Source organism: Semicossyphus pulcher, unplaced genomic scaffold (assembly GCF_022749685.1).
Source record: "Semicossyphus pulcher isolate SPU_LCO1_2020_fin unplaced genomic scaffold, fSemPul1.0.p SCAF_9, whole genome shotgun sequence".
NCBI classification, from domain to species: Eukaryota; Metazoa; Chordata; class Actinopteri; order Labriformes; family Labridae; genus Semicossyphus; species Semicossyphus pulcher.
In genome coordinates, this window is record NW_027211770.1 from 12,376,229 (window position 1) to 12,402,841 (window position 26,613).

General features: G+C 41.9%; 1 protein-coding gene and 1 non-coding gene across 2 annotated transcripts in view; one reads left to right on the top strand and one right to left on the bottom strand.

The window, feature by feature from the left end:
* The first annotated feature begins 345 nt into the window (after positions 1 to 345).
* Positions 346 to 417, top strand: trnae-cuc (transfer RNA glutamic acid (anticodon CUC)). The gene has a single exon. It is a non-coding gene; the product is annotated as a tRNA-Glu (tRNA).
* A 3,768-nt stretch (positions 418 to 4,185) lies between these two features.
* The window catches only part of LOC138583977 (A disintegrin and metalloproteinase with thrombospondin motifs 16), a 58,547-nt gene continuing 36,119 nt past the window's right edge, over positions 4,186 to 26,613 (bottom strand). The window contains exons 13-24 of the mRNA XM_069656072.1: positions 25,951 to 26,123; positions 25,693 to 25,823; positions 25,269 to 25,392; positions 24,917 to 25,161; positions 23,646 to 23,781; positions 22,102 to 22,228; positions 8,282 to 8,486; positions 6,614 to 6,808; positions 6,430 to 6,486; positions 5,976 to 6,191; positions 5,736 to 5,883; positions 4,186 to 5,628 (exon numbers count right to left, since the gene is read on the bottom strand). Of these exons, the coding sequence (XP_069512173.1) occupies positions 5,513 to 5,628; positions 5,736 to 5,883; positions 5,976 to 6,191; positions 6,430 to 6,486; positions 6,614 to 6,808; positions 8,282 to 8,486; positions 22,102 to 22,228; positions 23,646 to 23,781; positions 24,917 to 25,161; positions 25,269 to 25,392; positions 25,693 to 25,823; positions 25,951 to 26,123 (1,873 nt within the window). The 3' untranslated portion in view covers positions 4,186 to 5,512. The remainder of the gene's footprint in view (positions 5,629 to 5,735; positions 5,884 to 5,975; positions 6,192 to 6,429; positions 6,487 to 6,613; positions 6,809 to 8,281; positions 8,487 to 22,101; positions 22,229 to 23,645; positions 23,782 to 24,916; positions 25,162 to 25,268; positions 25,393 to 25,692; positions 25,824 to 25,950; positions 26,124 to 26,613) is intronic.

Here is a 26,613-nt window from a genome sequence, read left to right on the forward strand (position 1 = left end):
CAGTGCATTATGACATAAGGGGGCGTTAACTTTACTGGTAAAAATGCGCGACTACGTACTACGTAGCCGGGCCTGTAGGGGGAGAGTAACCGTCCTGTTGAGACTGAAAAGTCAAAGTTTAGTTTACAATGATGATTTGACGTCTTGTGTTTTAAATATATTGCACACCTGACAACATTGAAAGCAGGCAGCAGAGCTTACATCCGTTTTTAAGCGAAGTCGTCAGTTTACTTGGTCTGACTTTGTACTTGACTCCCGACAAATTAAAATTGAAATGGTAGTTTCTACCACTCAAAAAGGTATTGCTAAGTATAACTTCGAAGGATTTTACAGGGCATATGTATGTCCCTGGTGGTCTAGTGGTTAGGATTCGGCGCTCTCACCGCCGCGGCCCGGGTTCGATTCCCGGTCAGGGAACTACCTTTTTCACGTTAATTATATGATCTCTGTCTGCCGCCTCAGAAAGATGCCATGTATAACCAAATACCATTTGCAACGACGTTAAGAAAACCCGGCACGTGCCCCAAAAACATGCTCAGAGAGTTATAAAACATTGGTCAGCAGGAAAAAGAAACACAGGCAGTCAAATAGCCCTTTATAGTAGACTGGTGCATTTGCTGCAATGACTAAAGAGAATCTTTTTATACAGTTTATGATTTGCAATTGATTTGTATATTTTTCTTCATTGTTTGCATTGATTAATTTCTCTAAATAATCAGCAGAGGGCGCTGTTGTACAGATAACAGTGTACCTAACGTTCTCTCTCTCTCTCTCTCTCTCTCTCACACACACACACACACACACACTCACTCACTCATGCACACAAAGCACAACTACTCTCCTCGAGCCCTAATGGCTAAAATAACATTTAATTTAATTTACCATTTGACAACACAAAACATAGAAAGAGTTTATACAAACAAAAACAGACCGTTTTCAAATAGACAATTTGAAAGTAGTATTATCTCTGAATATGACAACCATTAGGGACCATTCTTGTGCTTGAAAAGGGTCCTCAATTATGTGGCAGCAGCTCTTCTGCAACCTGGTGATTCCAACAGCTGAGAGGAAGTAACTAAAGGTGCTGCAGCTTGCTGTAGGTGCATCCTGATGGAAAGATAATAACTCTGTAACTTCAGATGAACCTTCTAAGTGTAGCCTCAAGGCTTCAGAGCCAACTCTCGCAAACAGATGCAGTCAGAGATAGCATAGTTGCTTCAAAGTGGAAAGAGGAGTGTTGGACATGCTTTCTCACTTCCTGTCTCTCTCTGACAGATAATCTCTTGTGTTACCTGACATGGGTTAGGTAACACTTTGGATGTAGCCAGTTTTGTCTCAATCAACTTTGTCATCTACAGGAAGTCTTTGTCTGATTGCTATCTGAGAATAAACAAAAGTGCTTCATCCTCTTAATCCCTTTCTTCTTGTGTGGTTGGATTTTCTCTTCTTGCTTTTTTTTTTAAACTGATGAAGCAAATCATACAAATGAGGGGGAAATTTGTCTAATAAAAAGAAACGTATAAATCACAACAACGGGAGGAAACCAAAACACACAGTTGGAGACAATGCAAGTAGCAGAAATACTGAATAAAAGATTAAGAAATTACTTGTAGAGTTGACAGGGATGCCTTGAAAGGGATGTTAAGAGGCTGATGACAGGACATTCCTTTGGGGGGTTACGGTAATCTCCCTGTGTGTGTGTGTGTGTGTGTGTGTTTGTGGGGTGTCAGCAAACTGGCATTAATAACTAATAGTTTTGCATCTTAACATCTTGTTGATTAAAACCTGTGATTAAAAAACACTTCTGCCCTGGCCTACATGTATACAGTATCAAAGTGTCTACACACTAAAAAGCACAGTGTAACATGGTGCCCACAGCTGACCAGCTATAAATCAACTTCAGAGAGGTGGTTGACAAGGAGGAAAACCCCTTTCTCTCTCAATACACACCTCTCTCTTCCTCAGAGCATTTTTCTATGACAGCACCAGCAGCACATTGATGCCCTCCTCCCTCCTCTGCTTCTTTCTACCCTGTTTCTCTCTGTCTTCTCACACTCTTCTTCTCTCCTCCCACAGTCTCTCTCTTTAGGCCTTATGGCTGTGCCTCTGGGATTATGACAATGGGGATTTTGTTTTGGGAATCTGTGTTGAGAAATGACTAAAGAGTAAAGCCCAGACACGGTATGTCATAGGTGTTGAAATGGCTAATACCATATTGGAATTACTGTTAGCCAGGGCGCTGGCTCATGCGCTGCACTTCATGGCAGACTGAGGACTAGAGTTTAGAATTAGACGACATTGGCATATCCTTCACACCAAATCCTGTTTCTCTTACTTTCATCATGTTATGGTATGACATACAATGCTAATCTGTAGTGTGTTGGAGTTGAAGAACAAACTTCCTCAATATTGACTAAATGCTTAACTTTATAGCCCTGACTTGAAGAGTTAGCTATTTCTCTCGGTAGCTAGTAGAGATCAAAAATGGGGCCATAAGGCGAGTTAATCTTCCGCGCATCGGCCTGTGACTATAGTCACTGGATGTGTAAATAGGGGACTGTGTCAAGACGGTTGGAATATCAGCTCCAAAAGGTGATAATATGTAATTCTACAGGTCTTTATTGGACAAATATTCAATGCCATTATCCTCAGACATCATGCTCAGGCTGGGAGGATCAAATGCTGTTATAATGTTTTACGTCTGTGTTCTAGGTTGCAAAACATAAACACAGAATCTGATGAATGATTAGCATTTCACTGCTTACCAATCGATCAGCAACTGAAAAAACTATAAATGGTTAAAATCAGAAGGGACATCAGGCCATATTTCAAGATAAACAAATATTTGATAAACTTGTTAGTAAGGATGTGCATTTGAAGCAAAAATACAATTTAATATTCACTGGGAACTATTTGACATTTATTGGAATAATCCCCCTGCACTTGTAAACACACGCTGACAGAAGGAGAGAGGGGGAACGATTTCTATTTCACAACTCTTGTTGGTTTTATTATTTTAATGTCAAAGTGTGTACCTATAAATCACAGACATGGTTAACTTCTCTTACAGTGAAAATCCCCTCACACTGTGCATAGTTGTTGTAGACATGATATGCTAGTTGTACCTTTTCGTACATTTTTTAGACAAGTTCCACACAGAACTCTTTAACAGCTGCAGAAGTCTCTGCATTTTTCTACGGTTTCGAATCTCACAGTGCCACAGCCGTTTTACCGGCACCTAGCGCTAATGCTTTCTTCTTCTTTTGTTAATGAATGGAAAGTTAGCAAACAGCTTTCACATGTGCTACAGCCAGTGTCTGTCGGTAGTACAGCATTATTACGAGGTGCTGGTAAAAACAATGGAAAAAATATATTTTTGAGATGAGATCATTTTCACATGACCTCTTCGATTTTTAATTAATTAGTGACTAATCGAATATTTAAAATTCATGACCCATCCCTACTCGTTAGCTAATAATGGACAACAACTTACGTTAACATTTAACCACTTCCTACCTAACATTACCATTTGATAGAGTTAAATTAAATTAATTAATTAAGGCCTAAATTTCCTCAATGAAGTAAAGTTAGCAAAGATTTCACATCTGCTATTATATAGTTCTTTGGCAAGCTTACATGTGAGCATAGCCAACCAAGCTATGTTAGCTAGGAAATTACGCCTCTCCTGTTTTATTGTGTGATAGCTTACAATCAATTGGTGATGTTAGCTAGGAAGTGGTTTTGTACCAGCTTTGTCTTACGTTAGCTTATGAGTATTCAAATAATTGCTTTAACTTTTATAAGTTATCATTTAACTTGATGATATTCCCATCCTCAGTATGATGAAAATGGCCGCCATGTGACTCTAAATCTAAACTAGCAACTGACAGGGCGACTCTAGATATGACTGCACACGTCTGAACTGCATTATTTCTCACAGTCTGCTGTTTCCGTATGTTGAAAAAAAAAAACCTTTGTCAGGCTACAATGACAATATTGTGTCGATTTGTCAAAAAAGTTCGATTGAAGGAATCAAATGTTCTGCCTGAGCTCTTTTGCCTTTGGCAAGTAGCCTATACACTTCAAGTTGTAAAGTTTCACACCACACTGGTAAGATCAAATCCCCCCCGAACACACAGCTGAAAGGAATGAAATCAGGACACATGCCACAGCTGGGATGCTGACATGACACACAGTTGTTTATTATTTTTTCACTTACACTGTAAAAATCATTGGAATAGCATTTGCCATCATCTGCCATTGCTTTAAAACCTTAACCAATATATACTATTATTTTGTTCCATCTCAATGCATGCAACACATTATTTACTTTTGTAATAATCCAGCACAATGCAATGGACAAGTAGAGCTGTGACTGTTCAAACAGCATGCTTGCAGACATCTTGTATGATTGACCATGATTTTAAATGCTAGTTATTGTTGACATCTCTGAATTGGGCTTTTTGCATCTTTGTCTTGAGAAATAAAATCGATGTTTTGTATAAAAAAGGTACATTTAGTCAGCATTAAATCCTATGAAACATAGTACAAAATATAAGGGTAATGGGCTTAGGGTAGAGTAATAAAAGGACACATTTATACTGCTTATTAATACAGTCTTCCAGCAACGCTGTATTGTAAAGCCAATAAATAAAACAACTGTACACGGGTCACACAAATCATTTGTTCATTCCTGAAACGTGAGAATTTCAAATGATTTGGTGACAGACGACGACCTTGTAGCACCGCTGAGTATGAAAGTTCACACAGCTTTTACCCGTCTCACAATAGTTCTCTCATGTATGATGCACGTAGTGTTTTTCTTTTACATCACAGCGCAAAGCTTCCTGTTATTGTCCAGCTATCGAGGAAGCCCACTTTGATTATCCCTGGTCTGTTTTTTATCAAGACGTAGATTAACATAATGTTTTCTTACTTGCTCCTTTGAAATCCCTTTTAATTATTACACCCCACATTCCCAATTGATCAGGAATTGCAGTGCAGAACAGGACGTATCATGTTGTAGCGTGGCAGTGCCTGAAACCTCGTCAAGTGTTTTTCCTCTGTTGGCTTGCCATCATTGGCCTTTGGTTGACTGGAAGAAGTTGGGTGTCCTGGGTACAGCTCTGTGCAATTACAAACAGTATATAAACAAAGCTGGGATTTTTCAGGTTTTCAGTTTCTCTTGGACACGTCAGCCCTCTTCGCTTTAATCAAGATTCCCAATTTACCCGTTCCTCCTCATAATTCTCTCCTGTATTTGTACTGTCCTGATCACATTCTTGTGTAGTGCTGTCAGCATCAAGTTCTTGTATCCAGATGTCCGGCATCGCGGGGAGAAGAAAGGGCACTGCAACTCTTCTGCACTTCCATTGAAATGTCACTTGTTTTTCAGTGCTCGCCACACGCTTAAAGCAAAAACGCTGTCTCTTCAAGCAGGGGCGTCAAACACAGTCTTTTGTCTGTCTAAGTAGCTATCTGCCTGTGTCACAGATAGACTCGCACTGCTTGATTATAGGTTTGAATTTGAACAGGACTGGCAGCACTGCTTGCCGTAGAACTTGTGGTTGCAGACTCCATGCTGGGGCACCAGGTAACACCAGTTGAAGTAATCCCTACAAGCGACATCTGTGGAAAGACAGGAAAAGAGTCGATTTATGCCAACTACAGATTACAAGTAGCACAGTTAGTGTAACCTAGGATCAAAGAAGTATGTAATGTCAGAGCTTGAGTACCTTTCTTCTCAGGTTGTGGGCAGAAGTTGGTGTTGCAGGCCTGGGACATGGATGGTTTCAGATGGAGGGCACAGCCAGGAGAGGGCTTTCCTTGGACCAGACATTGGACCGTTCTGGCCTGCACGCCTCCTCCACATGTCACTGTGCACTGGAGGATACAAAAAACAGATTTTAAAACATCATACAATTGAATACAGTACATCTTACAAAGTATAACTGTCCTAGTCTAATGTAATGTACCTGCGACCAAGGAGACGAGTGCCATTCAGCTTGAGTCTTAGGTTGAGGGAGGGGTTGGGGTGCATAGGTGCGATGATGCGTGCTCCATCGGTGGACTGGTGGGGTAGTGCGGACTGGGCACTCGGCCGTGATGCACGACCTCTGAAGCTCTACTGTGGGCTTGGGGACATGGTGGCATTTCTTTGCAGCAAGCTCTCTGTATTTCCCTGCTGTGTCCTTTATTATGGAAACAGATAATGTTCATGTAAGCTGCAAGATGCCACTGTGAAATATGACAACCTCAAGAAAACTATCCTTTACAATATAATCTAAAGCAGAGAGAATATAACATTTGGGCGATCAGATATGAGAATTCAAAGCAGTCAAATGTCATGTTTTATATCTACAGTTACTAATTTAATAATAAGGAACTGACGTGCAGATATTTGAGTAAACACAGTAATATGATACACACCTTCTCTGCACACTTGATGAAGCGTGCCTGATAGCCACGACCACATGTGACTGAGCACTGGACGATCAAAGACGGAAAGGAACAGACAAGAAATGGAGAGAGAGAACTTTGTTGAATTCGCCAAAAACAATGTAACACACTGCATTTCTTAATTTAATTGTGGTTATAGCTGGTCTAAAATTACCTCTTGCCATGTTGAGACAAACCACTGGACTTTGCGTTGTTTCTGGCAGCGTTTGATGAAACAGGATTCTTGACTTGCTGGTTTCTGCAGGCCGGCACACAAACTGTCAGGTTGTGTTTGCTTCTGGGCTCCTGGGTCGGTGCTCGTGCACAGCACTGTCCTCTTCCTCAGGCCGTTGCCACACTTTCGAGAACACTGCCGTGAAACAGAAACATGATAATGACATATTATGTCTTTAAATACTTTAAGCTAAAACTTTGCCCTTATGGCGGTAAATGATCCGAATTACCAGACAATGACACAATATTCTTAAAGGGCCAGTTTGCCTATTTTCAACCTCAGTCCTGTCATGCTATTATGGGGAGCTAATGCCATTATGGTAGGAAAAAAATGCAATTTTACTCTGTGCCTTTGGAGGACGCTATCTGCTCTTCTGGGCCCTGGAAAACCAGGTGATGCTTTTATGTAGTCTGGCGGAGGCCAGGGAGCTCGCCAAACTACACTTCCTCAATCTAGGACGCCCGCCTCTGATGTCATGTCTCGTTCAAAATCGTCAGGTTTCAAATGTAGACTGCAGACCCGAAGATTTTTTAGACGATCCACTGGTATATTCTCGTCTTATTTCGGATTCTGTACCGCTCTGAGCCTTTGTCTGCAGTGATAAATGTGCTTGACAGGAAAAAGGTAGTATTTCACTCCAGCGTCTCTCGCTGGGCCGTTCCTTTCAGAGGGAGGGGCGCAATGCACGCTGGGTGTTGTAGGAATGTAGAACGGGCGAAACCACAAGCTGTTTGTACAACTTTCTCAACAGCTGTGGCGCCAGTTTCAAATATCATTGCTTCTATCGATTACAGAGAACACCAGCTTTGACTGACAGTGGCTTTTTACAGGGACGAAATGCTCCTTTAATGAATATTGGCTAAATGGTTTTAACTCTTTCATTGTTTCAGAGGTCGCCAGTCCAACTTCTTTCACTCAGTTTGTCATAATGTAACTATTAAATGACTTAACCATAGAAAAAATGTTGAAGGGCAAATGTCTCAACTTTGCACAGGAAGCAATTCAGCATAAGTACCATATTTTCACATTCTCCACACAGTCACTTATTGTGCTTAACTTCCTCAATAATTCCTTTGAGGAAGTCCAACAATCCCCCCAACATTCATTCTAACCCTATGTGAAAATCTTATGGCACAGCCTGAATCGAAATCTTGAAAGTGTTGCACCGTGTCCAAGAAACCGGGGGACTGTGACGCACTTCACCGTGCCTCAGAGTACCAGAGAGGAAGTAAACTGGACACCATTTGTGGCAGGTAGTTACGGATATTTGGGGTGAAACGGCAGTTAAATAAGTTTAACAGTGAGAGAAGTCACCAGGCACAATGTATAGGAATTGGACCAGGGACAAAACATGAGGTCTCAATGGGCACATTCATCGTTTAAGGCCACTGAGATCACTGTCATAAAATGTGGTGAAGCCATCAACGCCAGGGTTCACCTAACAACACAGTGTAAAGCTCTTTGGGCTGAATGGAGAGGGTGCAACCTTGAAGTGCTGCTGTGAATAACTACTACAGCAGAATGCCTTTACAGACGAAGCTCAGTGTAAGCGCCGTGAGACTTTTCCTCCTTACACAGCAGGTTCAGATCACTTTCACACATGCTTACCTGAGACCACGGCCCAGTGGTCCACACTGGTGGACAGCTGTGCGCGTTGCAGGCTTGCCTCCTGGCCGGGGTGGGCTGGGCACAGTGAGAGTCGGCCAGGGCGTCTACGTTGGTCTGGCTGGTTCTCTGGACACACTGGACCTGCCGCGTCTGCTCCCCTCCTCCACAGCTCCGGCTGCACACCCCCCACTCTCCTACAGACCAGCTGGGACAACACAACACAAGGCTGCTGAGTCAACATGCACAGCTTTTCAATCACTTAACCAGACAGGCCTGCGGGAATTCACAAATGACACCATCACTGTACAATGAAAGAAGAGGCCCTGTGTAGTTCAGAGGCAGGAAGTAACAATTACTTCTATACTGTCCTGAAGCGGAGTTTTATGGTACATGTACTTTATTAGCACATATTTTTTTCTGGTAACTTCTTACTTTGACCCACAAAACAGGCCTGTTACTTTTAATGTATTTGAGAAGAATTCTTATTTTTATTTTACTTCATGGCGCACCATCTTCCCAACATCAAGACAGATTTGAACCTTAACAGATGGGACAAATACACATACAAAAGACAAATCTTTGCCCTGTCCATTAGTGCATATTACGCATGACAGAGGTAACATGGTTAAAACTGTGTAAAAGATGTATCAAGACTAAACAGAGGGAAACTCAACCGCAGGGACGGGGGGTCGACAGAATTAGATGTCTGTGACTTACAGCAGAAACATGCAGAACCATGGGTGAAAGCTAACTAGCTGATGGCCAGTGGTACATTTCAGAGCCTGTACTTTTCAATACTTTTACTCCAATTACACAAGTAAACAAACTGTACTGCAACTGTAGTTATTCTAGTAAAGAATATGTGTACTTTGCTACTTGGGGTGTTGTATCGAAGCCCCTCTCTTTTGTAGTGGCCTCTGGTTTACAACAAAAGCTTAAAAAGTTCTTCTCTTAAAGGTTTTTTTTGTTGCTACTTGATTGGACAGCCGGAGATAGACAGTCGACACAGGGAAGAGAGGCTGGGGATGACATGCAGCAAAGGGCTGAGGGCCACAGGGCCACTGCAGCAGGGACTCTTTGTAACTAAACAAAATGAGCTATTCGGCGAATTTAATATGTCTTAATTAGTCTACAGCCCAGGTAAACAAGGCCAACGCCATCACATTAGAAATGTGGAAAGGGGCTTCCTCTGTAATATCAGAACTACTTGAATAAATATATGTATTGAATAGCGATATCTGAACCTAGAAGCCACCGAGGTGGGGTAGTGGTTGTAGGGTGGTGAGGTGGGATGGCAGGAGCGTTGGTGGGGGAGAAAGGGATGAAAAGACAGATGTGATGTGTCATGTCTGTTGATCCTTGTTCAATACAAAACAATTGTTCACCAAAAACAATGTCGAGATGAAAATGCTTGTATCCCTCTCAGTGACTGAACTCCAATCTTCTTACTGTGTTGCAGGCCCAACTTGACAGGGAGGAGGCATTTGTTCACGGCTGACATCAGTAAGACTTTTAAACTGTAACTTAAGCCTCACTGTGCGGCTTTAATCCCCCTCTTGTCTAAACTCAGGCCCTCATCACCACTAAAACTAATATATCTCTTTCTTAATTACTTCCATTTGTACTGTACACCCCTAATGAATCCTGCATGTATGCTATCTATTACATAATGGAGCCTTTTCAAGATATATAATAAGCATCTTTCATATTAATGGATCTTAGACACACAATCCGCTGACCCTAATGAGTGCTCAGTTTAGTACAGTTTGTTATTTTTAGAGCTTTTTTTTTTTCTACACGGCACCCCGGCACACCACATGTCTGAGTCGCCTAATCCCCGAGCCTCCTGATCCTTCTCTCCTCAAAGCTTCATCGCATCCATCCCAAGTGACCCCAAACTCAAGGTGCAGGCTGCTCAATCCCTCATCACACACTCTCTGTCATCCTTTCCTTAAACTTCACCCCAACGTACCCACCCAGCCTCAAAACAACACTGTCAGCACAAACAGTTGTATATATGAACAGTCTTGACTCTATTTATATTAATTTGGCGCATCACTTGCTTGGAATGCTGTATGAGGATGAGAAGAGCTTTAAAGGACATTATACATGCACTTTTGAATCTAAATAAATATGGATGGACAAATTCCATCTGGTCTTATGTGTGTTACTGTTTGCCAGGAGGAAGATACACTCTGTAGCATCAAAGGGTAAAGAATTTTGGAGACGAAAATGAATCTGTTTACTTTAAACTTTCGACTGAGCGATCCACACATTCATGTTGCATACTTAAAGTGATAATCCTGAAGAATTCCATTTAAATAAATGTCTGTTAAGTCACTATCTATCGCTGAATGAGGTAACACAATGGTGACTGAGCCTGTGGCCCACTGATGAAAGCCTTTGCATTTGCAGTATTACAGACTGGGTGTCTGTGGCGGCCCAGTTAGTGACATGTTTTCCATCAGCCAGCAGTGGTTGGTCTGCCAGAGAGGGTAGGCGGAGCTAAGCGGCTGCTTTTCCAGTCTCTGCAAGTGTTGCGAGTAAACAGTAATCTACTATGGCTGAACAAACAAAGAAAAGATGGATGACTACAGATACAACTTCAAAAATAAGTGAAAATCGTCTATCACCATAGGTGCTGCCAAAGAGAACGAAACTGAGATCTTCGAGATTAGCACTTTTATTTTGACACAATTTATATTGGCTCTTTGTGCAGAAATGGGACCGAAACCCTCAGTGTGTTATCATCAGTGTGGCGGCTGCGGCTCAGTGGTAGAGTCGGTCGTCTTTCAATCGGAAGGTCGGAGGTTTGATCCCCAGCTCCCTCAGGCTACATGTCGAAGTGTCCTTGGGCACACTAAACCCCAAATTGCTCCCGGTGGCATAGCCAACGGGTATGAATGTGATATCTGATTGACAGTTGGGCACTGTGAATGGGTGAATGTGATCTGTCATGTAAAAGCAGCTTTGAGTGGTCGCAAAGACTAGAAAAGCGCTATATAAGTACAGTCCATTTACATATACGTAAGTAATTAAGTGCTAGGAGAAGTTTTTTCAATCTACATGATGTCTTTCAAGAACTGAGACATATTTGGACACACTCACACAGATGTGCATCTTGTATTTCTGTACAGGATGATGTAACATACAAGCGTGCAGTGGTTAGCTTATATTTTGGATTTATTATATAAGAACATTAGAAACTTGCTACGGTATAACATCATATATTGGCCCTATTACATCATGACGTCACAGCTTGGATTTCAGTTTCCTCTCAGAAGGTAAAATATAGTGTTTCATGTGGCAGATGATGAAGGTGAGCTTTAATTAATGCTTAAGGGCATTTACTTGTACTACAGATTTATCCCCTTAATGACCCTACTGGCACCAGTAGACTCATATAGGGATTAATAAGGTATAAAGTTGCAGCCCACCTTGTGATCTTTGTGGTTTTATTTGTAAGTGTTATTGGGGGATGAGTAAGCACCAGACTCTCTGCACAGAAGCGTGGCTGATCAGATATCCTGTGGACAGAGTGTCAGATCACCTCTGTGGTCTAAATGACTGTCTGGATGCTCACCAGAGGCATTAAATAACCTCTGACCAGTGTTTATGGCTGTGCCACTTTGTGCGTGTGTGTGTGTGTTTGAGCTTTCTCGTGTATGCCAGTGTGGGCGTTTCTCTGCTTATATCCCTGTGCATCCACACAGAGAGACAGAGTGATATCATGCTTTAAATGTGAGCGGGTATCGGAGACCTTTTCCATGATGTAATGCCGGTTTGGTCCAACATAGCGGGTGCACACACAGCAAAATTAAATAACTGCAGGGCCTCAGAATAGTCCGATGGTGGAGATGGACTGATGACCACAGCCAGACTGTCTAGTCGAGCATGCATGGTTTTGGTCGGTCCAGCGCATGTGTTGTCTCAGCTCACAGTTTATGCATGAGCAGAGCCCGCAAAGCACAAAAAGCTGATGCCCTTTGAAACATTTGTCATGTTTGGTGAAATAAATAAACACATGTGCACAGATAATGTGGCAAGATGTTTTAGTTTAGTGCAACAAAATAGCTTGAATTTGAAGCATTGGAAAAGGGGACAAGTGAAATCAGTTCTGGTGGATTAAACCATGAAAATGAACTCTAATACATGAGGATACACAAATGAATGTGACAACACAACCACAGCATTGAAACTATGCATGTTATAAATGTTAAATATGAAATCTGAGATCAGTATACACCACACTATAATGCTGGAATTTAATATAATCAGAGGGTTAAAGCATGAAAATGCAGCCTGGAGGTTTAGACTGCAACCAATTGGAAAAGGGTAGATTACAAATATTAATACTGTACAAAGTTTATACTGTCACGTGAGGACTCCAATGACTAGATGAAAGACGCATCTCCATCTGCTGTCATTGTACAAAATTGAAGCCAAAATAACCCCTGTGAAGGGCGCTGCCATCTTGCGATGGTGACGTCATTTGGAGCCAGAGTTGCGCAGTCATGATCTGCGGGTGGAGCCGCCGTAGCCACTTCTACTAACCAAAACACACTCTTAACTTACCGAATAAACAGCAAAGATCCCGCACGTCTGTGTGGTTAACAGCAGAACAGCTTCTTGTGTTGGTCTGAGGTTAACGTTCACAGATATGTAAACTTCAATGACTGCAGTGATCGTTTTAGTTACGTCTCCTCTCGCTGTTCCTCCTCTACTCTACTAACCCGGAACAGATCGGCTGCAGGAGCCGTATTTGTCAACAGAGCTGTCAATCATCCTTTTTACAGCATCAAATAACTAATTACAAATAAACTTGTCAGAAAAATGAACACTTAGATGTAAATCAGAATGATAAGAACTAACTATATGACAGAAACCATGTTTGGGAAAAATTTATTTGACGTGTATTTTGATTTTATAGTTTGACTCATGTCCCATCTGTTAACATGGAGGAGGCGGGCTTTATGAGCTATACTGCAGCCAGTCAGCAGGGGGCGGTAGAGATGTTTTGGCTTCCCTTTTAGGGAGCTGTCATGTCGTCCATCTTTTTACACAGTCTAAGGTTGGAACCCAACAAGATGTGATGACAATTGTGCATCTACATGATAAAATGAAGTTATAAATATGGATATTTAAACAAGATTATATTGAACAATATTCCTATATAAGAGATAATAAATCACAAGATCATGTTATATTGTGCTATCATTAATTTACATCCTTCAAAATAAAAGGCTTTCATAGCATACATATCCACAGCTAATTCAGTGTTAATTATCTGTTGCCAAAGACCTAAACACAGTACAGCTGTATAATGTACTCAAACACTAAATAATTTCACATATAACTTATCGTAAAACATGTAAAAAGCAAAGCTCTTTAACTGTCTTGCATATACCTGGTTCTTCCCATGCTTGTGCACACACACACACATAAACACACATGCACACCTAAGCAGCCCCAGCTGTAGATAATGAAGGAGACAAGCCCAAGGGATGAGTGTAAACAGTTGTGAGATTACTTTACAGCCACTATTATCACTGCTTCCTCAACTCAGTGTAAACACACAAATCCATTAGTAAATGCTGATAGGGACGTGTGTGTGTGTGTGTGTGTGTGTGGCTGTGTGAGTGGTAGGAGAAAGAAAAGAAAGCAAAGTAGCATCAACAGTAAGAGAGCGGTAATTTGAGTATATTTATAAATGACTTTTAAATGATACAGACAGCCAGACAGACAAACAAGCAGACAGACAGTGTGTATGTTTGTCATAAAGCCACAGCCTGACAAATCCCCGCTGAGAGATTGAAAGTGCAACCTGAGCGCTACGAGGTTTGAATGACAGCTATCCTTGGCTGGCTGCTTGGTGATATCACTGTGTGTGTGTGTGTGTGTGTGTGTGTGTGTGTGTGTGAGAGAGAGAGCGAGTATGTGTGGTAGGACAGGGCTGGACAAGTCACAGAGAAAAAAAGACGTCACATCAAAGTGTCCAGGCCACAAGGGTTATGTTTACAGCTGAAGCCACCCAGTAATGGACACTGCAGTGGAGGTCTAATATCCAAGCCTGCTGTTGCTCTGTGCTCTGTGCAGTATGTGTGTGTGTGTGTGTGTGTGTGTGTGTGTGTGTGTGTGTGTGTGTGTGTTTGGAGGAGTTAGAGGCGGGAAGGAAAGGTCTCACAACTGACCTCAAAGGCTTCACCTATGCCTCTGTCTGTGAGAGAAGGACAGAGACAGACAGTGAGGCAGACAGAACTGTGGGTAAGACAGGGGGGATGGGGACAGAGGGAGGCTGTGGCCCTCGCAAAAAATGGATATAACACTTGCAGTCAAGTTGTGTGTGTTTAGAGGTTTAGTGGAAAATGAAGCATCTGTTGTACCTATAGTACCCGGAGGCATGAGTAAGCAGTTAAGTACTAACTAAAACCTGGAAATGAAACAGTCATTGTCTGTGGCTAACATTTAATGGCAGTGTAATCACACACTGTACCTGTGCAGATAGAGACTGAATTGTCTGGCTTGTCTGCAGAAAAATAAACACTATAAACACTGTGAGCAAAAGTTTCCTCTTTGATGTAAACCCTCCCTACGAGATGCTTGGTTTCCCGTCTCTACTATAATACATTCATCAGTTGGAATATAATTACATGTCCAATTATAAGCACTGCAGAGAAATATAATACACTCCATCCATTTGGTTTGCATACATATATGGTATGCACATATTAATGTGTTATCTGATTTCTGCATGGGTATAACCAATCATTAGCCCCATTCACACTGCCAGTTCAAGGCAAGATTATGACGCCTCTGTTACGTTCTGTCTTCTACATAAAACGCACTACCACTTAACAGAATGACTTCGCCCCACCATCACGCCTCTGAGCCGTCATCGGAGCCAGGAACAGAGGCAAAACAGCGTCTGTGTTTAACAGCTGAGCCGGCAGGGCGGAACAGCACAGTGTAAGTGTATTTGAAGCAACACCAGAACGCTGTGTAAAAACACACACTGTGGCGGCTTAATGCCGGCGTTGCTTGGTCCAATGTAAAATGGCAAAGGCAGCATGACGGCGGAGCTTCGTTACGGCGCTGAGGCGGAGCCGCAGTGTAAAAGGGCTATCGAGTAATTTCAATATACATTGATTGTATCCAGTTTACCAGGAAGTCATACAGGCTATAAAACTTATTTTATTCTCCAAACTCTTTCCTTCATGACCCCTTTGGAGGCCAAAAAAAGGTTCATGCTTCCCCTTGACAAATTGATTGCATATTAAATCGATCCGTACAATATTATTGCCAAGTTAAACTGAACTGTGATACCAATATCAGGAATGGGCATGTTTATTTTCATGCAGTGATTTCTGTTAAGTATAACAAGTAAAGAATGAAAGTTAACCTCTGCTCAAACTGTCAAAGATTTGACTCAGTTTCAGCAGACACGAGGTTATCCTGCTGTATTGAAAGGATAAGTAAGCATAAGCTTCTTTTCATTTGGCTTTAATTCATGTTTACTTTAAGACCGTCGCCACTTTTTTCTCTACTGTATCAAAGGTCTTTTCATCAGTCTGTCCACATTAAATTCAATTTTGCTTTTCTTAATAAGACTTACTAACATGAGTATTGTTAGTCTTGCTTACGTCAGAGCACTCTTGTTTTGTTCCCAAATAAATCAGATTCACTGACCTTTTCACAGCAGACAGTCTGCCTTGTCAGAGGAGGGAAAGCACGATGGCTTTGCCGGCAATCAGTGCAGCAATTAAAACTGTAATCAGTTACACCTATGTTCTGTTGCATAAGGTCCAGACAACGCATTTTTAAAATAGATGACGAAAATATAAAATAAAGATCTTATTGTAACATGTTTTCAGGTGACTGAAATTTAATGCGAGGTTATGTAACATCTGAACTACCTCCATGACAAGTCATCAACTCGATCTTCAAAAGGAGGCTATAATATGGGGTTGAAAGCTTCGGAAAAAATGTGCAAGTTGTATGTGTTGCATGTATAATAAACTGCATTTATGAACTATAGAGAGTTACAGTATTTACATATGTAACATATAACTGTACTTATGTCATCAAGCCAGTTGACAGTTGATGGTGAAACTTCCTCTACTTCTGCATTATGAATTAAACAAAAAAAGATGTGTTATTGAGCACAAAAACCCCATGGTAACAGTAATTACTCATAATAATAAGATATAGTTAATAGTGTAGTCTGTTGGAGGAGCACAGTGGTAGCCATCCTAACATAACATTTGGCTGACTCTTGTTGCGTCACAACTCTATGGGTGCAGATGTATTTGGCCTGGGTGGGAATAATCTGCAACGTTGGCAGCGGTGCACATTTCCTACAGTATCCGTTTTACTTGATTTAATAGTGAAACAAAGCAGGCCTGACTACAGCACATTACCACACATGATGACACAATGAACAGCAATCATGCCATTATTACTTAAAACGTCTGACCTAACAAAGCTCTGGAGGACACGGCTTCCTTTTCTTAAGACTCTATATTTATATTTTTTCTGTCAACACCGTCATTACTTTATGTCAGTGAAAGCGACGCAGCTCGGTGGTAATCATGCAGGATTTTTCCTAGGATACCTGTTCCAAAACAACACACACTGAGCAGGCAATGACACTGCTATGCAGAGGAAAAAATCCCCTTTCAAACAGCTGTTGGTTACTATAAAACACGAGATAAATGGTAACGTAACTGGGACTCCATGATTACATAACATTGGTGCCCTGTATAATACTGTCAAAGCTCCTCTGAAACTGCAGTTTTTTCAGCAGTTGTTGGGACACAATCAAAAAAGAGACTTCACCAGCAAGAGTAGAGATTTCCAAGAAAAGCATATGGAACAAAAGAAAGGGAGAGAAGAGATTGAATATGAATTTTGCAAAAGTGTGCATCACTGTAACTGTAATACATGTTGTCGCAGTTTGAGATTTTGGGCTGCAGTACCTTGGGTGGGGTGCAGTAGAGACACTTAAAGTTGTTCCTTGGGAGTCTTGATGAGAGGGTGTGAGTTTGGATGGGAGTGAGCTTTATAGTTATCAGACACCACCTCTGGTCCTCTCCTGACCTTTGTTGTGTTTTTCCTCTGTGTGTGTGTGTTTGGCTTTTAGGTATTAACACTAAACATATCAGGACCAGTAGCCCTCAAGAACCCGGTCATAATTTTGCAAGTCCTCATTTCTAAAGTTTGGCGTCAGGGATAGGGTGTGAATTAAGCTTGAGTAAAGGTTAGTGTTAGCTATAAATTGGTATTTGTTGAGGGAAGAGTAAGGGTTTGGGTTGACTGTCCACAATGAATGAAAGTCAACGCAGTGTCCTAACAAGGATAGCTGCACAAACTTGTGTGTTTGTGTTTGTGTATCTTTTAGACAGCAGCTGATCAGCCTGTCATTCTGCACTTGGCAACATGATGGCAACAACTACAATTCAAGGGCTGCATCCTTCAAAGGACGCGGTCTACGAAGGATGAGTCATTGGTAGCACTAAGGTCAAACTGAAATGAGACGTTCTGGTCTTTTGCGTAACCATCTGTTCCCGCCCTTACCTTTTCGTCACAAAGCGCCTAGCAACAGGTAGCTAGCTGACCAACGGGCTTACACCACAAACATCACATAACTTAATGTTAAAATAATAATAAAGATAATTTTAAGTTTCAAGGCTCCTTTCGTTTTTTTTTTATATTAGTATCGCTAGCTACTTGATTAAATTGAAACCAAAAACTTTTACATTTTAAGGTTTATTCCTCGGCTGCTTGAGAGTCCGCCATCTCATTTTAAATTGCCGTGCAATGAATCTCGTGATACGTTGGGACGCGATGTATGCACCTGATGGATCCTTCGTGGCCCGGGAAAAGGAGGACGCATGTGTCGGCAGCATCTGAAGGAGCCTTCGAAATGGGACAGCATGCGAACGTCTTTGTAGGATGCAGCTCCTGAATTTGGACACAGCTAATGACTTTTGTTTTTGTGAAGCGAATCAGAAAACTAGTGGCGCTAATGTCAAGGAAAAACGATGCAAAAAGGCCATATTATGCCTGTCTCTGGCATTGCCGTTTAGTGTGGAGAAGTAATGAGAGTTCTTAACACATTTAAAAGGCTTGGCTTTGCTACAGCGTAACAAAACAGTTATTACATGCAGGGGACAAAAGCCACATTGGACACAACACAACCGATTTTCCTTTAGACATCCACATGCAACACTGACCAATATGAGGTCAGTGTCTCAGCTAGACTGCTCTCTCCTCGTAAATCAAATCACAACTTGTCAGCAGTGTCCACTTTATTTGCAAAGACTTGGATGATATTTCAGACCACTGCAAAGAGTGTACATGGGAATACTCAGAATAGAGGCACAGAGGAATTGACGCCTCAACAGCAGCTGTCAAAAGTCTCTCGATAATGCTCTTGTTATTCCTTGAGAGACCGGCATCTACTGTACTGTTACTGTCCTAGTAGTCCTGAAAGAGGATAGCAGTACTCGTATCCAGAAAATAGGCTTTCGCATTAGCATGTCTAGCTAAACCACTTTTCATCTACAGTAGTAACCTTGCACAGCCTAATATTGAGGGCCAAGTAGCATATCAATGCACATTTTTTCAGGGGGAAAAGGCTATGTTAAAAAATCAATTCACACACAATCATATTTCACTACTGTGTAGAAGCATGTGGATGCTACTAGAGTGAGGCTAATGTTAGCAGCTCTGTATTGCTCTTGATACGTTTGCTAGTTGGTCCTCATCCTAAAGGCTTTTACTCTTGTTATGAAAAAAGTGAAACAGACCGCATGACTCTAACCTCTATCTTGCATGAACTGGTGAGGATAGTGACCCTGCTAACGTGCTGCTAATGCTACACAACCTGTGCAGACATGCTAGCCTCTCTATTAGCAGTTGGGATAAGTAACCCACGATGCATCTTTCCTGGAACTTATACTGCTGACCTTCTCTTAAAGGAGTTACGTAGGCTCAAGAGATCTGGTCTGCGTGATACTCGAGAAATAATTACTCAAAATACAAATTCAAAATTCACTCAGGGGAAGCTCAACATCAGCAACAGCTGCTGTGGGAATGACACTCTGCATTTCTGTGGGTCATTGCAGAGATATGATGGTTTTTGAAAGTACTGTGGCCAACAATCTGTTTTTAACGCTACACAAACATAATTTATCTCTCTCATATGCTTGTTTCAAATATTTTGTGGCCTAAAAAACATGTCTTATAACAACAAAATCTTAATTCCCTTCTCAATAAAAGCAGTATTGTCCCAAGAGTGTCTTCCGCTGATTGGTTTCTGGCCAGGGTCTTACCCTTCATGACATTGTCCAGAGCAGCACAGACAAGGGAGGGACATTTCCCCTGTGTGCGTCTCCATGCGTGCGTGTGTTCATACATGTCCTGCCTGTCAACAGGCGCACCACTCCCTATGATGTCCAGTCATAGCATTGGACCACGCTGACTGATCTTTGATCCTCTGCCTGTATGTCAGGGGTATAGACAGTGACCGAACCAACCGACCTGAGCCAAGATCCCACAGAGCCACACCCTGAAACCGCAGAATATTTAGTGGATCTCGCTCCCACTCTTTTTCTGTCTGGTAGCGTCATACATCATAGGACGTTTGTAAGTGTCACTCCAAGTGACAGCAGTGACATTAAACAACATCAAGAAAATCCTTCTTGGCCCGAGGAACCTGGAAGTGAACCGCAACATATGTTAACATTTCTAGCATTGGATCCCGACTGCGATTACTCTTGAGCTTGTTTCTGGTGCAAAAATATCCCTCTCAATCACCGGGGATTGGATGAACCAACATGCCCCATTAATTAAGCCGGCAGTGCATTTAGCATACCGCAGAACTTCTTTAACTTCACATACAAAAGAGATGTCTCTGATGGGTCTGTAGAGAGCCAGAGGACTAGCATTTTATAAGCTTTGGTCCCAAAGTGATGGTACAGGTGAAAAGTTTTACAAGTTCTTGGCCTGCTGTATTGAACAAACAAAGAAGCTAACCATTCCTGACAGTTGGTGAGGTATCATGCTGAACTGGATGAAGACATGCACTGAATATCCAGTGGAAGTCCCCCTTCTTTCCCTCTCACGCATGTTTGGGCCAAAATATAAGTTATTTTTTTCATTACATGGGAGGAAAATGTCATCATCACGGAACAGGTGCTTGACTGGGCTGGAACAGGGTGGAGAATACTGTAAATGCTTTCTGACACCTCTCATTCACGTTAGTATGAGCAGATAGTGTGGAGAGCTTGGAAGAATCGACTCAACCAATAAACAGCTCTGTTTGACACCGCATGTCAAGAAACTACAGAACAGATGTGTAGGTGTCGTAGACCAGTAACACATGGCAGTCAGGGGGAGGAGTGGGGGGAGGAGGAAGGTGAAAAGGACAGAAGGTAGGAAGACAAAGGACTGAACCGAGATGGTGAAGAAGGATGAGAGATACGGAAAGAAACAAGAAGAAAAGACAAAGAAGAGAAGTCATCGCTCCACTTGCAGGGTAAGCTTGAAATACTGTAACGCATTTGGCTGGTGGCCCCTAAAGCTGTCTCCTCAAGTTCCCGACATGAACATGCATGTACAGAATGTCGAGCTGTTACAGCCAACAATGTTTTTGGCTGTCACACAGCCTGCAGTACATTATAGGCCATAGACCTTCCAGGGTGTGTCAATTGAACAATTGAATAATTGACATACCCTGAAATCAAGCAGGGCCAAATATTCCGTCTTTTTCCATCCAAAAAAGTGTATCAGGAAAATAAGAGGAAATGTCTGCAACGTTCAAATACCAATTCTTAACAATGTCCAGATTGAGAGCTAGTTGAAAACAGATCGCGGATATGTTTATGAGGTCATTCACAAATGTTTGAAGCCTCAGATTATCAGTGACATTACAAAGGTTTGAGTTGAATGAGTTGCGATATTAAGTCTACAGGCATGCTAGCTGCTTTGTGAGGCTGTGCTTTGGCTCGGGCGTCCTTGAGCTAAATGCTAATCTCAGCATGTCAACATGTTCACAGCTTCAGTGCTAAAAATCGTATGTTTGGCAGGTGTAGTTCTTTCCATTTTCCACACCTTTGTTAACCATGGTAACATTTACTAAATAGCACTGTAATTTTGCAGGTATTTAGTTAGAAAGCAGAGCACTGGACAAATTATTTTCTATTTAATTTTGACCTGATGATGATTGATGAAGTTTGGGAATTGCCAATGTATAAAACCTAGCCATCAATCCAATCAATTCCACATCAATCCAATACCTGTTGAGATATTTACCTATCAGTAAAGTTGCAAGAATGGCTAAAACTGAACTTATTGGAATGGAAAAAACATTAATCTCAACAGTTACTAAGTAGATAGTGGGGGTAGACGGTAGCTCAGTTTGTAGAGACTTGGCTTGGAAACTGGAAGGTGGCCGGTTCATTGAATTGGGTAGCTTGTAGCTGAGAGGTGCCAGTTCCTTTCCTGGGGAGGTCCACCTCGACAGTGTCCTTGAGCAAGCCACCAAATCCCCCAACTGCTTGGGGTGCATGTCCATGCGCAGCCCCTCACTGTGACATCTCTCCACTGATGCATGTCCATAAGGTCCTGTTTGTGTATTCGTGTGTTTTCGGGCCTATGTGTATATAGCATGTTTGTACAGCATGAAACATTTTTATTTCCCCTTAATAATAAAGTATGTCTTAATCTTCTTCTAGATGCATTCAAATAAAAATACCATCACTACTATGTCTATCATTCGCAAACACAACACTAACACGTGACAGAGCAGAGGGTCTGACCTGGCAGGACATGGTTGGGTGCTGCAGGGCATCGGTCCAGTGGCTGGTCTCGATCTCGGATTACAGTAGGATGTGTTCACTTGCACTCTCAAGTCTTTGTAGCACGCTGACTTGGTGTTCATCTGGCCTGTACGGGTTATAAATCAATACAGCAAGTTCAGACACATCATTAAAGGATCAATTTCAGATGGAGTTACAATCTATTCTAGCAGTAAACCAAAACTACAGGCTCACATTTACTATGATGGATAAGGTAGTAAAATAGAAGCGCATGATACGTTATTGGCACCGATATAAAAAATACCAGTGTTATTGAGCTCCAAGAGACATTCTTCACCTGAACGCATCAGTTCGAGAAAAAAGTTAAATGGAACGACAAAAAAAGCATTGTTGTTTCAGCCATAATGTGTCCAGTCGCTTATTAGGATGCTGTCAAATGTTTCTACATACTGTAATGTGTGTGCAAAATGTGCCTCCTGTCTAATAATGAGAAAGCAGCATGTCATTGGTTTTAAGCTAATAAAAATACCTTCTGGGTAGTGAACTTTATGTTGATAGATGTATGAACAAATGTGCCATTTCACCACACCTTCATCTGCTTGTGTCTATCTGTAGTGTTTTGTCTCTTTAACAGATATAAACAACAATTGGACATTTTGTTGTATTCACTTTTTTACTTCAGCGGCTCATTAAAATCTTAAATAACCTGGCTCTTGAGTTGGTGATTTCTGGCACAAATGCAGATCTAACAGTCTTGTTTAATTCATGTGAAACTTGAAACCCAGCTTCACAGATCCCCCCGGTTGGTATTTGGCCTCAGGCATGGTCAATCTGCACATCTTAACTCATTCAGGCCGGTTAGTCAGTCACACTCTTTAATAAAGCAAATGACCCCCAACCCATCATGGCCTACAATCAGGACACAGAGAGGTGGAGGTGGTCAGGGTGGACCGCAACAGGCCGGGGTGGGGAACTTTAACCTGCAGTGTCAATCAATAGAAACTTTACACTGGGGGCTTTGTTCACACTCATGGGGGCAAGCAAGTGCACGCACACACATTCGAACACACTGTAGCACATACAAAGACTTAAACGCACGGGGTCTGCTCAGGTCATCACAACAGTTTTTACTTGTGTGTTTGTGTGTGTGTGCTGGTTAAAAACAAGGCCTCTGATCGGACAAAGGCCACTGGTCAAAGCCATGCATGCATGTGTGTGCTTGCTTGCTTTGGCGGCTCTGTGTGTGTGTGTGTTTGTGTGTGTGTGCACGTAATAGCAGGTCTCCAGTAGAACAAGAAAAGGTCCCACCATTCTCCAAACAGGGGCTGCTAATGTCCCCTCAGTAATGATGGGAACACGCCCCTCTCCATTTAACCTGCAGCTAAAAGCCTTATTATAGATCAGAGAGGTCAGACTGAGCTTCAGATGCTGGCTCAGATTGAAGATCTGAAGGTGATCTGTCCTTTTTCATCAGCGCAATAGACTTTGAAAGTGTTCAATCAGAGTAATATGACACATTTTTTGTCGTTCATTTTCACACTTACCTCCGGCACAGGTGGCTGAGCACTGGGAGCGTATGATGGCCCATGTGTAATTGTGTTTGATGTGATTTCTTTTGTCATCTGCTTTCTTCAGAGTGTATTCCCAACGTACACCTGGGTTCCAGCCTTGCAGTAATATCTACAGGAGAGAAGGAAAATGAGGGTCAATAAATAGAATAATATATCAGATGTAAGTTATCAAAAGAGGTCACAGAAGAATGAAATACAAAGGGATATAGTGGACAATAAAAAACATAAAAAAACATTCAAACATACATAAAACAAATATTTAGGGCCTGTGTCCACACCCATTTTCTATACAAAACCAATGCAGTTCAGCGTCCTCAGCGCAAAAACGCCCTTGGCGGCAGCTGTTTTTTGGCGCCGTGCTCACAGCGCTCTCAGTTGGAAATGGTTCAACTTTTGGAACACTGCTGCGCTTGACAAAGTCACTGCTCCCTCACCGACCAATCAAAATCACCAAGAAGGGGCGGGGCTTCAGATATCAACTTTTTTTGACAACAATGGCGGAGGAGAAGCTAATCCTCTCGTTTTATTGAGGGTACAATTTCCAGGTGTAGAGCTGCTGCTAATGCCAGGAGACGACTACTTTTCATCGTTTGTATGTTTTCTTCGTAAAATTTCCTTGAGTTAAAGCAAATATTAAAAATACAGAGCAATTTAAAACACACTTAACGCTCACTAATGAGGGAAGTGCCCCAGACAACTTTGGTATCCTAACAACAATAAGCGCCGGCAAGAAGTGCTCAGAAATTTGAGGTTGTGGGTGCTACCACAAGCGCTGTTAGTGGACACAAGAGCTTAATGTATAAACATAGGATGCCGTGTAGAAACACATCAGACAAGGCACAATCTTGGAACCCGTATGCTATCGTCGGGAGCCTCTGGGAGCGATGGCCAATTTTCAGGACTTCTGGTTATTCAGTTAAGCGGGCTCGGACTGCCGTTCCCATGCACGGCTAACAATCAGACTAGCAACTTGAGAAGCAAGAGTTAAGTCTGAGCTGAGGCACAACTGGGAACTGGTAACGTGTACGTCCGGATTGTTATTGGCACTTATATGCAGATGTATGTTATAGAAAAAAGTCGTCATCAGATGATAGCTGATGGGTTCCGCCTCATTTACTCCCCACACATTATTATAAAAGCAAAGCCCACTGTAACGTCAGTGGACGATACTTCGTCTACAATTAGAACATTTCCATCACCACTTTTTATTGAGATTAGTCAAAGCAGTACCACTGATCCCATACCTCTATGACCAGTGTCTCATTGGTGGGTCCAGTTGAAATGAGGCTTTCTGGTCTGTTGTAGGGTCTCTTGTACTCAAATATGGCTCCAGCAATGGGGTGTCTTCCTGGCCAGTCCACAGTCCATTGTCCGTTTAAGTGGTAGCGTCTCTGGGTGTCCCTGACAGCCAGGTAGGAGCTGGACGTATTCAGCTCCATAACACGGATACTCCGAGCCCCTGCTGGGATGGTTACCACCCCATAGTACTCTGAAAAAACAATACACAACTTTACAAAGTAACAAATTAGTAACTTCTAAGTTACTCAACTGAACCACCAAAGCTAATGAATTATACAAGTTAACGCTCTGACTCACGATTAGTATAATGCTGCTTGGTGTACTGTCCTTTGTAGATCTTGCAGGTGGAGTTGTCTCCTTTACACACACCACAAGCATCAGGCACAGCTGTGGAGCCCAGCACACGATCACAGCCCACTCTCTGTGGGAGAAAAACATCACATGCATTTGACAATAAAGTAGACTATATACATTTATTCAACATTGCATCATACATCAGTTTAAAGCTATCATCATTTATCCCTCATGTGGTGACAGGTCAACATATTCCTTCTTTCTCATGACGTAAAAAGAAGTCGTGAAGGGTGGATATTGATGTTTTCGACTGCTAAATCCTGTCAAGTTTTACAGCTCAACTTCAAAGACTCCGATCCAAACACTTTGAAATCCTTCTTCAATCAAACCATGTTATGTCTCACTGCTTCACATTTCAAAGAATTACCTCACACAGTCCGTCAATACAGACGTTAGAACTGTCTTGTGAGCACAGCGTCCCGTCCTTTACTTTGCTGGCCAGGGCAAAGAAGAAATCGTAGCCTTCAGCGAAGCAGTACAGCTTACACACATCCTGGTCTGGGAGATACAAAAGCACAGGCACGAGAGGCAACAGGGAAGGTTAACAACAACGACATGGCTAGTCTTTTCTTAAATCATTTCAAATCTTTTTTTACTTTTAAAAATCAAGGGGAAATTGTCTCACCATCCACTCTGGTGTAAGGCCTCCAGGTGTAGAACCAGCCTCTGAACTGTTTGCTGTTGAACTCCGCACACTGCTGTGCTCTGTAGTCGGTAGTGTTGGGGGGACAGTCGTGAGTGTTACAAAGTTTGTACGACCTGGTGGAGCCGTCGCAGAACTTCCCTCCGAATGCAGGTCTGCAGAGAAGGATTGAAAAGTATGTGATCAAACAGTAGCTCTCCATTTGGTGCTCCGATAATTATTTTACATGGGTAAAAGTTACTTTGAGGAAATATATTTTGTTGCATTTTAACATTATTTTGCAGTAATTTTGATTGTACATCCTAATTTTGGCTTTTCACTTTCAAGAAATCTTAATTTTCTTTGTTATTCTGCAAAATAACGTGCATTATATCCATATTTGAAGTTTAAAAGAGACTTTGAGAGGCATAGGACTGAAAGGGTACTAAAATACAATGTATGAACATGAAATTATGATAAAAAAACACTGTTTCATTTGATCTGAGTGAGTTAAATCTGTCCTTGAGTTACAAATAACATTGAATTTTATTGCAGGTCTGTGTATTGGGATGACTGATACGTTACTGTGTGTGTGATGAGCCTTTGTGAAGGCCTCTTCAATCACAGGTGTCTAACCCCAGGCTATGTTCCTTAAATTCCCCTCCA